The following is a 16,270-nucleotide window of genomic DNA, read 5'->3' as shown; positions in this document are numbered from 1 at the left end:
GGAATTCACCTGCTCACTTTTGAGAGATAGTCATATATTAGATAGTCATATATTCAGACTCACGGGTGTTTGACAACAGCTGATAACGTTGAGTCTCTGAGGCCTTCACCTTCTAACAGGGCAACAACCCTCAGCACACAGACAACGGGTAAGGCTTCTACTCTGGTATTTTATTTGAAAATAAATAAATCGAAAAACCCGTTTTTGCTTTGTCATAATGGGATATTGTGTGTAGTTTGATGAGGAAAAACAACAATTTAATACATTTAGAATGAGGCTGTGATGTAACAAAATGTAGAAAATTAATGTTTAAACAATTTGACCAATGCAGAATAGTTGATTTGAGGAGTAGGAGAGGAAGAGGGGAGAGGAAGAGGGGTGAGGAAGTGTGGAGAAGAGAGAGAGAGTGGAGCTTGTCTTCTTTGTCTACGCCAGCCCTGTGAGGGGTGGAGAGGAGGGACTTCAGGCCTTCAGCTCTTTACAGGCAGAGTAAAATCAGCTCTTTGTTTTTGCGAGCCAGCCCGGTGCTCCCTCCCTATGTTGCCTCCCTCCCAGGGTTCATGAATGTAATTATAGTTGGCTGAGCTGACTGAGTGGAGGCAGGAGACGACATGCCAGGAGCTAAGAATTAGCTAGGAGCCAGGAACTAGCCAGGAACTAGCCAGGAACTAGCCAGGAACTAGCCAGGAACTAGCCAGGAACTAGCCAGGAACTAGCTAGGAACCATGAGCTAGCTAGGAACCATGAGCTAGCTAGGAGCCAGGAACTAGCTAGCTAGGAGCCAGGAGCTAGCTAGGAACTAGCCATGAGCTAGGAACTAGCTAGGAACTAGCCAGGAGCTAGCTTGGAACTAGCTAGGAACTAGCTAGGAACCATGAGCTAGCAAGGAGCCAGGAACTAGCTAGGAACTAGCTAGGAACTAGCCAGGAGCTAGCTTGGAACTAGCTAGGAACTAGCTAGGAACCATGAGCTAGCAAGGAGCCAGGAACTAGCTAGCTAGGAGCCAGGAGCTATGAACTGGCTAGGAGCTCAGAGCCAGGAAGTAGCTAGGAACTAGGAGCCAGGAAGTAGCTAGGACCACAGTCTACTGTACAGACACTGATGTTCCTCCTTCTCGTCCTCCTCGCTAAAACAACACAAACCAATAATAACCCTCCATGTTTGTACCTTCTGCACATATTAAACAACAGACAGGAGGATCAATCATAATGTCAAGGTAAAGAGGAAGCCATTCCGGAAGTGTGTGTGTGTGCAGTGTGTGCAGTCTGTGCAGTGTGCGTGCAGTGTGTGCAGTGTGTGCAGTGTGTGCACAGTGTGCAGTGTGCAGTGTGCGTGCAGTGTGTGTGCGTGCAGTGTGTGCTGTGTGCGTGCAGTGTGCGTGCAGTGTGTGTGCGTGCAGTGTGTGCTGTGTGTGTGCAGTGTGCGTGCAGTGTGTGTGCAGTGTGTGTGTGTGTGCGTGCAGTGTGAAGCAGTCATGGCTGTTTTGAAATGGAGGGTGGAGTCCTAAGATCACACACATTCCTCAGGTATTATTACTCTGGTCCAGGCTCCTGGTCTCACAGGAGAGGAGGAGACCAGTTAGATTGTTATTGACCTCGTCATATCAGCACTAGGCCAGCTGATTGCACAGATATAACACTGGGGATAATCCACAGTTACAGAGGTGCGTTGACTCTGGTTTTTCACTTAAAATCTATGCTACATAAAAAACATTAATTTCAAAGTTTAACATGCAATGCAACTCTATAGTCCTGTACTGTACTCTACTGTAATTTACCATCTAGTCCTGTACTATACTCTACTGTAATTTACCATATAGTCCTGTACTGTACTCTACTGTAATTTACCGTATAGTCCTCTCCTGTACTCTACTGTAATTTACCGTATAGTCCTCTCCTGTACTCTACTGTAATTTACCGTATAGTCCTCTCCTGTACTGTACTTTACCGTATAGTCCTCTCCTGTACTGTACTCTACTGTAATTTACCGTATATTCCTCTCCTGTACTGTAATTTACCGTATAGTCCTCTCCTGTACTGTACTGTAATTTACCATATATTCCTCTCCTGTACTGTACTGTAATTTATCATATATTCCTCTCCTGTACTGTACTCTACTGTAATTTACCGTATAGTCCTCTCCTGTACTGTACTGTAATTTACCGTATATTCCTCTCCTGTACTCTACTGTAATTTACCGTATAGTCCTCTCCTGTACTGTACTGTAATTTACCGTATATTCCTCTCCTGTACTCTACTGTAATTTACCGTATAGTCCTCTCCTGTACTGTACTGTAATTTACCGTATAGTCCTCTCATGTACTGTACTGTAATTTACCGTATATTCCTCTCCTGTACTCTACTGTAATTTACCATATAGTCCTCTACTGTAATTTACCGTATAGTCCTCTCCTGTACTGTACTGTAATTTACCGTATAGTCCTCTCCTGTACTCTACTGTAATTTACCGTATATTCCTCCCCTGTACTGTACTGTAGTTTACCATATATTCCTCTCCTGTACTGTAATTTACCGTATAGTCCTCTCCTGTACTGTAATTTACCGTATAGTCCTCTCCTGTACTGTAATTTACCGTATATTCCTCTCCTGTACTCTACTGTAATTTACCGTATAGTCCTCTCCTGTACTGTACTCTACTGTAATTTACCGTATATTCCTCTCCTGTACTGTACTCTACTGTAATTTACTGTATAGTCCTCTCCTGTACTGTACTGTAATTTACCGTATATTCCTCTCCTGTACTCTACTGCAATTTACCGTATAGTCCTCTCCTGTACTGTACTGTAATTTTCCGTATAGTCCTCTCCTGTACTGTACTCTACTGTAATTTACCGTATATTCCTCTCCTGTACTCTACTGAAATTTACCGTATAGTCCTCTCCTTACTAACATTTTTATAGTCCTCTCCTGTACTCTACTGTAATTTACCATATAGCTGTACTGTACTGTAATTTACCGTATATTCCTCTCCTTACTGACATCCAGTGGAATTTACCGTATAGCCACTTTCCCTTACTGTAATTTAAATATTTTTACTGTACTGTACTGGGTATAGGGGGTGAATCATAGATGTCTTTATCCTATCCTAAATCTGAAACCAATCATAGATGTCTATGTTTGGGCCAAACATCAGTCCGTTGAAATCAACGCCAGAACGGACTGACCAAATGTAAACTACTTTTCAACGTCTGGTGTCAGTTGGTGCACGATGGGTGAAGATGCTGCTTACAGTAAATGGGGAGCCAGGCTCAGCGGAACAGTTTTGACTGGGCTCCTGCGGGAAAGGTAGGGGGCTCCTCAGTGGTAAAGGAGAGGGGGCTCCTGCGGTAAAGGAGATGCAGGGCTCCTTATTTGGGTGTAGGGCCTGCGGTAAAGGAGAGGGGGCCTGGAGGTAAAGGAGAGGGGGGCTCCTACCTAAAGGACAGCTCCGTAGGCAAGCAGAGGGGGTCTGCGGTAGCGGAGAGGGGGCTTCAACGGTGAGGGAGAGGGGGCCAGTAAAGGAGAGGGGAGCTCCTGCGGTAAAGGAGAGGGGCTCCTGGGAAGGGAACACTAGACGGTAAAGGATGGGGATCCTGCGGATGAGTTGAGAGGGGCTTACCAATGGGACAGGTGTCAGTAAGAGCCAGCAGAGGTTATGTTAATTAGAGAGAGAGGGAGGGAGAGAATCCAGAAACAGGAGAGCTGACAAGTGTCAGTGGAAGGGAGGACTTTGTTCCCAGCACAAGGTGCACCTGTGTAAGGATCATGTTGTTTGATCAGCTTCTTGATATGCCGCACCTGTTAGGTGGATGGATTATCTGAGCACAACATTTCAGAGAAATAAGCTGTTTGTGCTTCTGGAACATTTCTGCTATCTTTTATGTACTTTGAATATTTAAGTAGATACCAGCAGTCAACTTGAAGATACCACTCCCATCAGGATAAAGGCTTCACCATAGGTTGAAGATAATCACTCACAATTGCTGTGTATTTATTGGCATCTAAGTGGTACAGTGGACCTAAACCAGGAAAATTCACCCCGCACCATAACAGCTCAAACAACTCTAGTCTTTCCTTGATTTAGCTAGTTACCAGTATAAAGGGTCTATATATTAGCTAGCTAGCGTTAGTTGAATAAAAGCATAGGGCATCTTGTGAAGTCGATTCAGTGTAGATAATATAGCTAGCTAGATTCCTGGTCAATCAGAAGGGAAAGCTAAGATTAATTGTGTTAGCTAGCTTGAACATTGAACACACTGAGTTTAGTATCCAACGCTATATAAATAGTTAGCTAAGTAGCTAGCAGGCTAAAAAAGCAACCCAGACGCGGTGTCTGCAGAAGTTCTGCCCCCATTAATTTTCAATGACGGCACGCGGATCAATCAAATCTAATTTTATTAGTCACATGCCGAATACAACAGGTTTACTTACAAGCCCCTAACCAAAAATGCAGTTTTAAAAAATACGGATAAGAATAAGAGATAAAAGTATCAAGTAATTCAAGAGCAGCAGTAAAATATAACAATATACACAGGGGCGTGCCAGTTGGTTGAGGTAGTATGTACATGTAGGTCGAGTTAATTAAAGTGACTATGCATAGATGACAACAGAGAGTGGCATTGGTGTGGAGGGGGGGCAATGCAAATAGTCTGGGTAGCCATTTGACTAGATGTTCAGGAGTCTTATGGCTTGGAGGTAGAACTGTTTAGAAGCATATTGGACCATATTGGTACCGCTTGCCGTGCGGTAGCAGAGCCAACAGTCTATGATTAGGGTGGCTGGAGTCTTTGACAATTTTTAGGGCCTTCCTCTGACACCGCCTGGTGTTGAGGTCCTGAATTGAAGAAAGTTTGGCCCCAGTGATGTACTGCGCCATTCGCACTACCCTCTACCCTTTGTCGTTTCTCGCTTCACGACTGTCTTGGTGTGCTTGGACCATGTTAGTTTGTTGGTGATGTGGACAGCAAGGAACTTGAAGCTCTCAACCTGCTCCACTACAGCCCTGTCGATGAGAATGGGGGCGTGCTCGGTCCTCTTTTTCCTGAAGTCCACAATCATCTCTTTTGTCTCGATCACATTGAGGGAGAGGTTGTTGTCCTGGCACCACACGGCCAGGTCTCTGACCTCCTCCCTATAGGCTGTCTCATTGTTGTCGATGATCAGTCCTACCACTGTTGTGTCATCGGCAAATGTAATGATGGTGTTTGAGTCGTGCCTGGCCGTGCAGTTCTGAGTGAACTGGGAGTACAGGAGGGGGCCGAGCATGCACCCCTGGGGAGCTCCAGTGTTGAGGATCAGTGTGGGGGATGTGTTGTTAACTACCCTCACCACCTGGGGGCTACCCGTCAGGTAGTCCAGGATCCAGTTGCAGAGGGATGTGTTTGTCCCAGGGTCCTTAGCTTATTGATGAGCTTTTTGGTCACCGTGGTGTTGAACGCTGAGCTGTAGTCAACAGCATTCTCACATAGGTGTTCCTTTTGGAGTGCAATAGGGACTTCATCATCTGTGGATCTTTTGGGGCGGTATGAAAATTGGAGTGGGTCTAGAGTTTTTGGGATAATGGTGTTGATGTGAGCCATGACCAGCCTTTCAAAGCACTTCATGGCTACAGACATGAGTGCTACAGGTCGGTAGTTGACACTAAACCATCCAGGGCTGTTGACACTAAACCATCCAGGGCTGTTGACACTAAACCATCCAGGGCTGTTGACACTAAACCATCCAGGGCTGTTGACACTAAACCATCCAGGGCTGTTGACACTAAACCATCCAGGGCTGTTGACACTAAACCATCCAGGGCTGTTGACACTAAACCATCCAGGGCTGTTGACACTAAACCATCCAGGGCTGTTGACACTAAACCATCCAGGGCTGTTGACACTAAACCATCCAGGGCTGTTGACACTAAACCATCTGTTGACACTAAACCATCTGTTGACACTAAAACATCTGTTGACACTAAACCATCCAGGGCTGTTGACACTAAACCATCCAGGGCTGTTGACACTAAACCATCCAGGGCTGTTGACACTAAACCATCCAGGGCTGTTGACACTAAACCATCCACCATCCAGGGCTGTTGACACTAAACCATCCAGGGCTGTTGACACTAAACATCCAGGGCTGTTGACACTAAACCATCCAGGGCTGTTGACACTAAACCATCCAGGGCTGTTGACACTAAACCATCCAGGGCTGTTGACACTAAACCATCCAGGGCTGTTGACACTAAACCATCCAGGGCTGTTGACACTAAACCATCCAGGGCTGTTGACACACTGACACTAAACCATCCAGGGCTGTTGACACTAAACCATCAGGGCTGTTGACACTAAACCATCCAGGGCTGTTGACACTAAACCATCCAGGGCTGTTGACACTAAACCATCCAGGGCTGTTGACACTAAACCATCCAGGGCTGTTGACACTAAACCATCTGTTGACTGTTGACACTAAACCATCCAGGGCTGTTGACACTAAACCATCCAGGGCTGTTGACACTAAACCATCCAGGGCTGTTGACACTAAACCATCCAGGGCTGTTGACACTAAACCATCCAGGGCTGTTGACACTAAACCATCCAGGGCTGTTGACACTAAACCATCCAGGGCTGTTGACACTAAACCATCCAGGGCTGTTGACACTAAACCATCCAGGGCTGTTGACACTAAACCGTCCAGGGCTGTTGACACTAAACCGTCCAGGGCTGTTGACACTAAACCGTCCAGGGCTGTTGACACTAAACCGTCCAGGGCTGTTGACACTAAACCATCTGTTGACACTAAACCATCCAGGGCTGTTGACACTAAACCATCCAGGGCTGTTGACACTAAACCATCTGTTGACTGTTGACACTAAACCATCCAGGGCTGTTGACACTAAACCATCCAGGGCTGTTGACACTAAACCATCCAGGGCTGTTGACACTAAACCATCCAGGGCTGTTGACACTAAACCATCTGTTGACACTAAACCATCTGTTGACACTAAACCATCCAGGGCTGTTGACACTAAACCATCCAGGGCTGTTGACACTAAACCATCAGGGCTGTTGACACTAAACCATCCAGGGCTGTTGACACTAAACCATCCAGGGCTGTTGACACTAAACCATCCAGGGCTGTTGACACTAAACCATCCAGGGCTGTTGACACTAAACCATCTGTTGACACTAAACCATCTGTTGACTGTTGACACTAAACCATCCAGGGCTGTTGACACTAAACCATCCAGGGCTGTTGACACTAAACCATCCAGGGCTGTCACCTCTGGGTTTGTCCTTACATTTTGGGACATTTGACATTTGAGTCATTTAGCGGACTCTCTTGTTCAGAGACTTAGTCGGTTTATTCAACTAAGGAAGATAAAACAACACATCCCAGTAATTTCTCTTCATTTTTGTTTTATGAGTTTATGAGCTTAATCTCTTTATTACTGTGAAGCATCTAATAAAATGTTCTGATGTGGTTGTGAATGGTTCATTAAGCCTAGTCATAATTATGTCGCTCTGGATAAGAGCGTCTGCTAAATGACTTAAATGTAAATGTAAATGATATGGGATGATTAGATGGGCCCTAAACACTGTTAAACCACCCACACAATATATCTCCAATGAAAATAACATCATTGTTGACAATAGGCTTCTTCTGTTTTCTTTTTTTCAGGTCATCAGAGGTCATCAGCGAAGCATCGTAACTCTGAAGTTGACAGCTTTGATGCAGTACAGGTAAGATGTTCAGTGTGTTGGTTAATATAAAATAGTTTGGTTATTGAGATTGTCAGTGAAACCTCCAAGGTAGCTAACTTGTAATTCTGGAAGTTTAGCCAAACCTATAAATAGATTAATGTAATAATTGTTAGCTAAAATACAGACTAAACCGTCCAGGGCTGTTGACACTAAACCATCCAAACCTAACTAACTAAATGATAACAGTGGACACACACACACACAAACGGTATAGGTTATTGATTAGAAACATAATACTGTGACAACAGGTCCCTAGCGGAATTACACTATGACACTTGTTACACAATATGGAGAGAGAAACAACACCTGGATACATTTGGGAACTACACTTGCAATAACCCTAATACCTTGCCCAAACTACACTCGCAATAACCCTAATACCTTGCCCAAACTACACTCGCAATAACCCTAATACCTTGCCCAAACTACACTCGCAATAACCCTAATACCTTGCCCAAACTGCACTCGCAATAACCCTAATACCTTGCCCAAACTACACTCGCAATAACCCTAATACCTTGCCCAAACTACACTCGCAATAACCCTAATACCTTGCCCAAACTGCACTCGCAATAACCCTAATACCTTGCCCAAACTACACTCGCAATAACCCTAATACCTTGCCCAAACTGCACTCGCAATAACCCTAATACCTTGCCCAAACTACACTCGCAATAACCTAATACCTTGCCCAAACTACACTGCAATAACCCTAATACCTTGCCCAAACTACACTCGCAATAACCCTAATACCTTGCCCAAACTACACTCGCAATAACCCTAATACCTTGCCCAAACTACACTCGCAATAACCCTAATACCTTGCCCAAACTACACTCGCAATAACCCTAATACCTTGCCCAAACTACACTCGCAATAACCCTAATACCTTGCCCAAACTACACTCGCAATAACCCTAATACCTTGCCCAAACTACACTCGCAATAACCCTAATACCTTGCCCAAACTGCACTCGCAATAACCCTAATACCTTGCCCAAACTGCACTCGCAATAACCCTAATACCTTGCCCAAACTACACTCGCAATAACCCTAATACCTTGCCCAAACTGCCGCTCTTTGGGTAAGAAGAAATGCATGTATTTGAATATTGAAGGGATTCGTCTGGTATCTCTGTTGGGCCCAGGCCTTCGTAGAAAGGGTTCCGCTTTGTGAGAAGGGTTCGATTGGGTGGCCTTCTTCAGATGGCCTTCTCCTTCGTTCTCAGGTGTAAGTCTCTGGTTGTCCACCAGATGTTACGATGTCCTTCTTCTCAGTTGTCTGTTATTTTGCACTCGTTCTGGAAGAGTGGTCTCCTGAGGACGGCTAATCAGCCGTGTCGATGATCCCAGAGTGGTCTCCTGAGGACGGCTAATCAGCCGTGTCGATGATCCCAGAGTGGTCTCCTGAGGACGGCTAATCAGCCGTGTCGAGGATCCCAGAGTGGTCTCCTGAGGACGGCTAATCAGCCGTGTCGATGATCCCGGAGTGGTCTCCTGAGGACGGCTAATCAGCCGTGTCGAGGATCTCAGAGTGGTCTCCCGAGGACGGCTAATCAGCCGTGTCGAGGATCTCAGAGTGGTCTCCTGAGGACGGCTAATCAGCCGTGTCGATGATCCCGGAGTGGTCTCCTGAGGACGGCTAATCAGCCGTGTCGATGATCTCCAGAGTGGTCTCCTGAGGACGGCTTATGATGAGAGCAGTGTAGCTGTCTGTGATCTCCAGAGTTGTGATGAGAGCAGTGTAGCTGTCTGTGATCTCCAGAGTTGTGATGAGAGCAGTGTAGCTGTCTGTGATCTCCAGAGTTGTGATGAGAGCAGTGTAGCTGTCTGTGATCTCCAGAGTTGTGATGAGAGCAGTGTAGCTGTCTGTGATCTCCAGAGTTGTGATGAGAGCAGTGTAGCTGTCTGTGATCTCCAGAGTTGTGATGAGAGCAGTGTAGCTGTCTGTGATCTCCAGAGTTGTGATGAGAGCAGTGTAGCTGTCTGTGATCTCCAGAGTTGTGATGAGAGCAGTGTAGCTGTCTGTGATCTCCAGAGTTGTGATGAGAGCAGTGTAGCTGTCTGTGATCTCCAGAGTTGTGATGACAACAGTGTAGCTGTCTGTGATCTCCAGAGTTGTGATGAGAGCAGTGTAGCTGTCTGTGATCTCCAGAGTTGTGATGAGAGCAGTGTAGCTGTCTGTGATCTCCAGAGTTGTGATGAGAGCAGTGTAGCTGACGATGATCTCCAGAGTTGTGATGACAACAGTGTAGCTGACGAAGATTTGGAGTGAATAACCGGATGGTCCGACGTAAATGAACTTTCTTAGATACAGGACTTAGGACAGCTACTTGACTGTAGCATTGATTGTTAGAGGTTCCTTTGTCTTCTTCAACCTCGTGTTGAGTTCCACTGTCGTGACTAATGTACACCTAGATCCAGCTGGTGGTCCGTTTAGTCTCCAATGTTAATTCTTTACACATCCTTTTATACAGACGTACTGGGGCAAGTTATCATAATTACCATGATCACGTTTGAGAACTAAAATCACAATCCTATCGTCACAAAAACATTCTCTTTATTTTTGATATTTTAGTGTAACTGTAGCTCAGTTGGTAGAGCATGGCGCTTGTAACGCCAGGGTAGTGGGTTCGATCCCCGGGACCACCCATACGTAGAATGTATGCACACATGACTGTAAGTCGCTTTGGATAAAAGCGTCTGCTAAATGGCATATATTATTATATTATTATTATATATTATATTTTCTACACAACTTAAAGCTGATATGTAAAAGCTCTTCAAGTTGCAATGTTTTCGTTATAACGTCTTTATACCAATTTTAATGACGTCACAAAATAGACGTACATTTTCCATATTCCATCTCTCATCATTCCCAACATTAGGATGTTGAAATATATTGTCCCAGTGTTCATCGATTGATGTTGAAGTTTTGGGCGGCAAACTCTTCTGGAACACACAGATGTTCCATTCACCCACTAGACACCAGAAAGGAGTCATCTACTGCATTCCAATTTACGATCCACGTGAGGTGTCATAAAACCGCCACATCAATCCCCCCCCCCTGTAGACGCTGATCCACTGTCCTGATCTTTGGATCCTCACAGGAGAGGCATGACACAGGTGTGCCAAGCTTGTAGTGTCATACCCAAGAAGACTCAAGGCTGTAATCGCTGCCTAATGTGCTTCAACAAAGTGCTGAGTAAAAGGTCTGAATACTTGTGTTAATGTCATATTTCAGTTTGTTTATACATTTGCAAAATGTTCTAAAACTAGTTTTTGTTTAATCATTATGGGGTATTGTGTGTAGATTGATTAGGGGAAAATAACAATTTAATCAATTTTAGAATAAGGCTGTAACATAACAAAATGTGTGAAAGGTGATTGGGGTGTTGTTGCTGGTTGGAGTTTAAATGATCCTGACATGTACCTCATCCCTGTTCCCCAAGTCCAAGATGACCGAACTAAACTGTATATATTCTCTCTCTCTCAGGTCCAAGATGACAGAACTAAACGGTATATATTCTCTCTCTCTCAGGTCCTCAGGTCCAAGATGACAGAACTAAACCTTATATATTCTCTCTCTCTCAGGTCCAAGATGACCGAACTAAACTGTATATCTTCTCTCTCTCAGGTCCTCAGGTCCAAGATGACCGAACTAAACCTTATATATTCTCTCTCTCTCAGGTCCAAGATGACCGAACTAAACCTTATATATTCTCTCTCTCTCAGGTCCTCAGGTCAAGATGACAGAACTAAACCTTATATATTCTCTCTCTCTCAGGTCCTCAGGTCCAAGATGACAGAACTAAACTGTATATATTCTCTCTCTCCCCAGGTCCAGAGGTCCAAGATGACTGAAGAGGTGATTGTCATCGCCAAGTTTGACTACCTGGCTCAGCAAGACCAGGAGTTGGACATTAAGAAGAACGAGCGGCTGTGGCTGCTGGACGACAGTAAATCGTGGTGGAGGGTCCGCAACGCCACCAACAAGACCGGCTTCGTACCCTCCAACTACGTAGAGAGGAAGAACAGCGCCAGGAAGGCATCCATCGTCAAGAACCTCAAAGACACACTAGGTGAGAAACTGTCCTAACCTTAACCTCAGTCACACTAGGTCAGGAACTGTCCTAACCTCAGTCACACTAGGTCAGGAACTGTCCTAACCTTAACCTCAGTCACACTAGGTCAGGAACTGTCCTAACCTTAACCTCAGTTACACTAGGTCAGGAACTGTCCTAACCTTAACCTCAGTTACACTAGGTCAGAAACTGTCCTAACCTTAACCTCAGACACACTAGGTCAGAAACTGTCCTAACCTTAACCTCAGTTACACTAGGTCAGGAACTGTCCTAACCTTAACCTCAGTTACACTAGGTCAGGAACTGTCCTAACCTTAACCTCAGTTACACTAGGTCAGGAACTGACCTAACCTCAGTCACACTAGGTCAGGAACTGTCCTAACCTCAGTCACACTAGGTCAGGAACTGTCCTAACCTTAACCTCAGTCACACTAGGTCAGGAACTGTCCTAACCTTAACCTCAGTCACACTAGGTCAGGAACTGTCCTAACCTTAACCTCAGTTACACTAGGTCAGAAACTGTCCTAACCTTAACCTCAGTTACACTAGGTCAGGAACTGTCCTAACCTTAACCTCAGTTACACTAGGTCAGGAACTGTCCTAACCTTAACCTCAGTTACACTAGGTCAGGAACTGACCTAACCTCAGTCACACTAGGTCAGGAACTGTCCTAACCTCAGTCACACTAGGTCAGGAACTGTCCTAACCTCAGTCACACTAGGTCAGGAACTGTCCTAACCTTAACCTCAGTTACACTAGGTCAGGAACTGTCCTAACCTTAACCTCAGTCACACTAGGTCAGGAACTGTCCTAACCTTAACCTCAGTTACACTAGGTCAGGAACTGTCCTAACCTTAACCTCAGTCACACTAGGTCAGAAACTGTCCTAACCTTAACCTCAGTCACACTAGGTCAGGAACTGTCCTAACCTTAACCTCAGTCACACTAGGTCAGGAACTGTCCTAACCTTAACCTCAGACACACTAGGTCAGGAACTGTCCTAACCTCAGTCACACTAGGTCAGGAACTGTCCTAACCTCAGTCACACTAGGTCAGGAACTGTCCTAACCTTAACCTCAGTTACACTAGGTCAGGAACTGTCCTAACCTTAACCTCAGTTACACTAGGTCAGGAACTGTCCTAACCTTAACCTCAGTCACACTAGGTCAGAAACTGTCCTAACCTTAACCTCAGTCACACTAGGTCAGGAACTGTCCTAACCTTAACCTCAGTCACACTAGGTCAGGAACTGTCCTAACCTCAGTCACACTAGGTCAGGAACTGTCCTAACCTTAACCTCAGTTACACTAGGTCAGGAACTGTCCTAACCTTAACCTCAGTTACACTAGGTCAGGAACTGTCCTAACCTTAACCTCAGTCACACTAGGTCAGGAACTGTCCTAACCTTAACCTCAGTCACACTAGTTCAGGAACTGTCCTAACCTTAACCTCAGTCACACTAGGTCAGAAACTGTCCTAACCTTAACCTCAGACACACTAGGTCAGGAACTGTCCTAACCTCAGTTACACTAGGTCAGAAACTGTCCTAACCTTAACCTCAGTTACACTAGGTCAGGAACTGTCCTAACCTTAACCTCAGTCACACTAGGTCAGGAACTGTCCTAACCTCAGTCACACTAGGTCAGGAACTGTCCTAACCTAACCTCAGTCACACTAGGTCAGGAACTGTCCTAACCTTAACCTCAGTTACACTAGGTCAGGAACTGTCCTAACCTTAACCTCAGTCACACTAGGTCAGGAACTGTCCTAACCTTAACCTCAGTCACACTAGGTCAGGAACTGTCCTAACCTTAACCTCAGTCACACTAGGTCAGGAACTGTCCTAACCTTAACCTCAGTCACACTAGGTCAGAAACTGTCCTAACCTTAACCTCAGACACACTAGGTCAGGAACTGTCCTAACCTCAGTCACACTAGGTCAGGAACTGTCCTAACCTTAACCTCAGTTACACTAGGTCAGGAACTGTCCTAACCTTAACCTCAGTTACACTAGGTCAGGAACTGTCCTAACCTTAACCTCAGTCAAACTGTCCTAACCTCAGTCACACTAGGTCAGGAACTGTCCTAACCTTAACCTCAGTCAAACTGTCCTAACCTCAGTCACACTAGGTCAGGAACTGTCCTAACCTTAACCTCAGTTACACTAGGTCAGGAACTGTCCTAACCTTAACCTCAGTCAAACTGTCCTAACCTCAGTCACACTAGGTCAGAAACTGTCCTAACCTTAACCTCAGGTACACTAGGTCAGGAACTGTCCTAACCTTAACCTCAGTCAAACTGTCCTAACCTCAGTCACACTAGGTCAGGAACTGTCCTAACCCTAACCTCAGTCACACTAGGTCAGGAACTGTCCTAACCTTAACCTCAGTCACACTAGGTCAGGAACTGTCCTAACCTTAACCTCAGTCACACTAGGTCAGAAACTGTCCTAACCTTAACCTCAGTCACACTAGGTCAGGAACTGTCCTAACCTTAACCTCAGTTACACTAGGTCAGGAACTGTCCTAACCTTAACCTCAGTCAAACTGTCCTAACCTCAGTCACACTAGGTCAGGAACTGTCCTAACCTTAACCTCAGTCACACTAGGTCAGAAACTGTCCTAACCTTAACCTCAGTCACACTAGGTCAGGAACTGTCCTAACCTTAACCTCAGACACACTAGGTCAGAAACTGTCCTAACCTTAACCTCAGTCACACTAGGTCAGGAACTGTCCTAACCTTAACCTCAGTCACACTAGGTCAGAAACTGTCCTAACCTTAACCTCAGTCACACTAGGTCAGGAACTGTCCTAACCTTAACCTCAGACACACTAGGTCAGAAACTGTCCTAACCTTAACCTCAGTCACACTAGGTCAGGAACTGTCCTAACCTCAGTCACACTAGGTCAGGAACTGTCCTAACCTCAGTCACACTAGGTCAGGAACTGTCCTAACCTTAACCTCAGTTACACTAGGTCAGGAACTGTCCTAACCTTAACCTCAGTTACACTAGGTCAGGAACTGTCCTAACCTTAACCTCAGTCACACTAGGTCAGGAACTGTCCTAACCTTAACCTCAGTTACACTAGGTCAGGAACTGTCCTAACCTTAACCTCAGTCACACTAGGTCAGAAACTGTCCTAACCTTAACCTCAGTCACACTAGGTCAGGAACTGTCCTAACCTTAACCTCAGTCACACTAGGTCAGGAACTGTCCTAACCTTAACCTCAGACACACTAGGTCAGGAACTGTCCTAACCTCAGTCACACTAGGTCAGGAACTGTCCTAACCTCAGTCACACTAGGTCAGGAACTGTCCTAACCTTAACCTCAGTTACACTAGGTCAGAACTGTCCTAACCTTAACCTCAGTTACACTAGGTCAGGAACTGTCCTAACCTTAACCTCAGTCACACTAGGTCAGAAACTGTCCTAACCTTAACCTCAGTCACACTAGGTCAGGAACTGTCCTAACCTTAACCTCAGTCACACTAGGTCAGGAACTGTCCTAACCTCAGTCACACTAGGTCAGGAACTGTCCTAACCTTAACCTCAGTTACACTAGGTCAGGAACTGTCCTAACCTTAACCTCAGTTACACTAGGTCAGGAACTGTCCTAACCTTAACCTCAGTCACACTAGGTCAGGAACTGTCCTAACCTTAACCTCAGTCACACTAGTTCAGGAACTGTCCTAACCTTAACCTCAGTCACACTAGGTCAGAAACTGTCCTAACCTTAACCTCAGACACACTAGGTCAGGAACTGTCCTAACCTCAGTTACACTAGGTCAGAAACTGTCCTAACCTTAACCTCAGTTACACTAGGTCAGGAACTGTCCTAACCTTAACCTCAGTCACACTAGGTCAGGAACTGTCCTAACCTCAGTCACACTAGGTCAGGAACTGTCCTAACCTTAACCTCAGTTACACTAGGTCAGGAACTGTCCTAACCTTAACCTCAGTTACACTAGGTCAGGAACTGTCCTAACCTTAACCTCAGTCACACTAGGTCAGGAACTGTCCTAACCTTAACCTCAGTCACACTAGGTCAGGAACTGTCCTAACCTTAACCTCAGTCACACTAGGTCAGGAACTGTCCTAACCTTAACCTCAGTCACACTAGGTCAGAAACTGTCCTAACCTTAACCTCAGACACACTAGGTCAGGAACTGTCCTAACCTCAGTCACACTAGGTCAGGAACTGTCCTAACCTTAACCTCAGTTACACTAGGTCAGGAACTGTCCTAACCTTAACCTCAGTTACACTAGGTCAGGAACTGTCCTAACCTTAACCTCAGTCAAACTGTCCTAACCTCAGTCACACTAGGTCAGGAACTGTCCTAACCTTAACCTCAGTCAAACTGTCCTAACCTCAGTCACACTAGGTCAGGAACTGTCCTAACCTTAACCTCAGTTACACTAGGTCAGGAACTGTCCTAA

The 16,270-nt window shown here is 45.4% G+C and overlaps 1 protein-coding gene across 2 annotated transcripts in view; it reads left to right on the top strand.

Annotated features, from left to right (window-relative positions):
* Nucleotides 1–16,270, top strand: part of LOC123991461 (cytoplasmic protein NCK1-like) — a 159,642-nt gene that overhangs the window by 51,094 nt on the left and 92,278 nt on the right. For both annotated transcript variants that reach the window (XM_046293078.1, XM_046293077.1), the window contains exons 2-3: nucleotides 7,665–7,726; nucleotides 11,587–11,827. In XM_046293078.1, coding sequence (XP_046149034.1) covers nucleotides 11,602–11,827 — 226 coding nt within the window. In that variant the 5' untranslated portion in view covers nucleotides 7,665–7,726; nucleotides 11,587–11,601. The remainder of the gene's footprint in view (nucleotides 1–7,664; nucleotides 7,727–11,586; nucleotides 11,828–16,270) is intronic.

This window comes from Oncorhynchus gorbuscha, linkage group LG12, assembly GCF_021184085.1.
Source record: "Oncorhynchus gorbuscha isolate QuinsamMale2020 ecotype Even-year linkage group LG12, OgorEven_v1.0, whole genome shotgun sequence".
Taxonomy (NCBI): Eukaryota; Metazoa; Chordata; class Actinopteri; order Salmoniformes; family Salmonidae; genus Oncorhynchus; species Oncorhynchus gorbuscha.
This window is presented reverse-complemented; position numbering and strand designations above follow the sequence as displayed.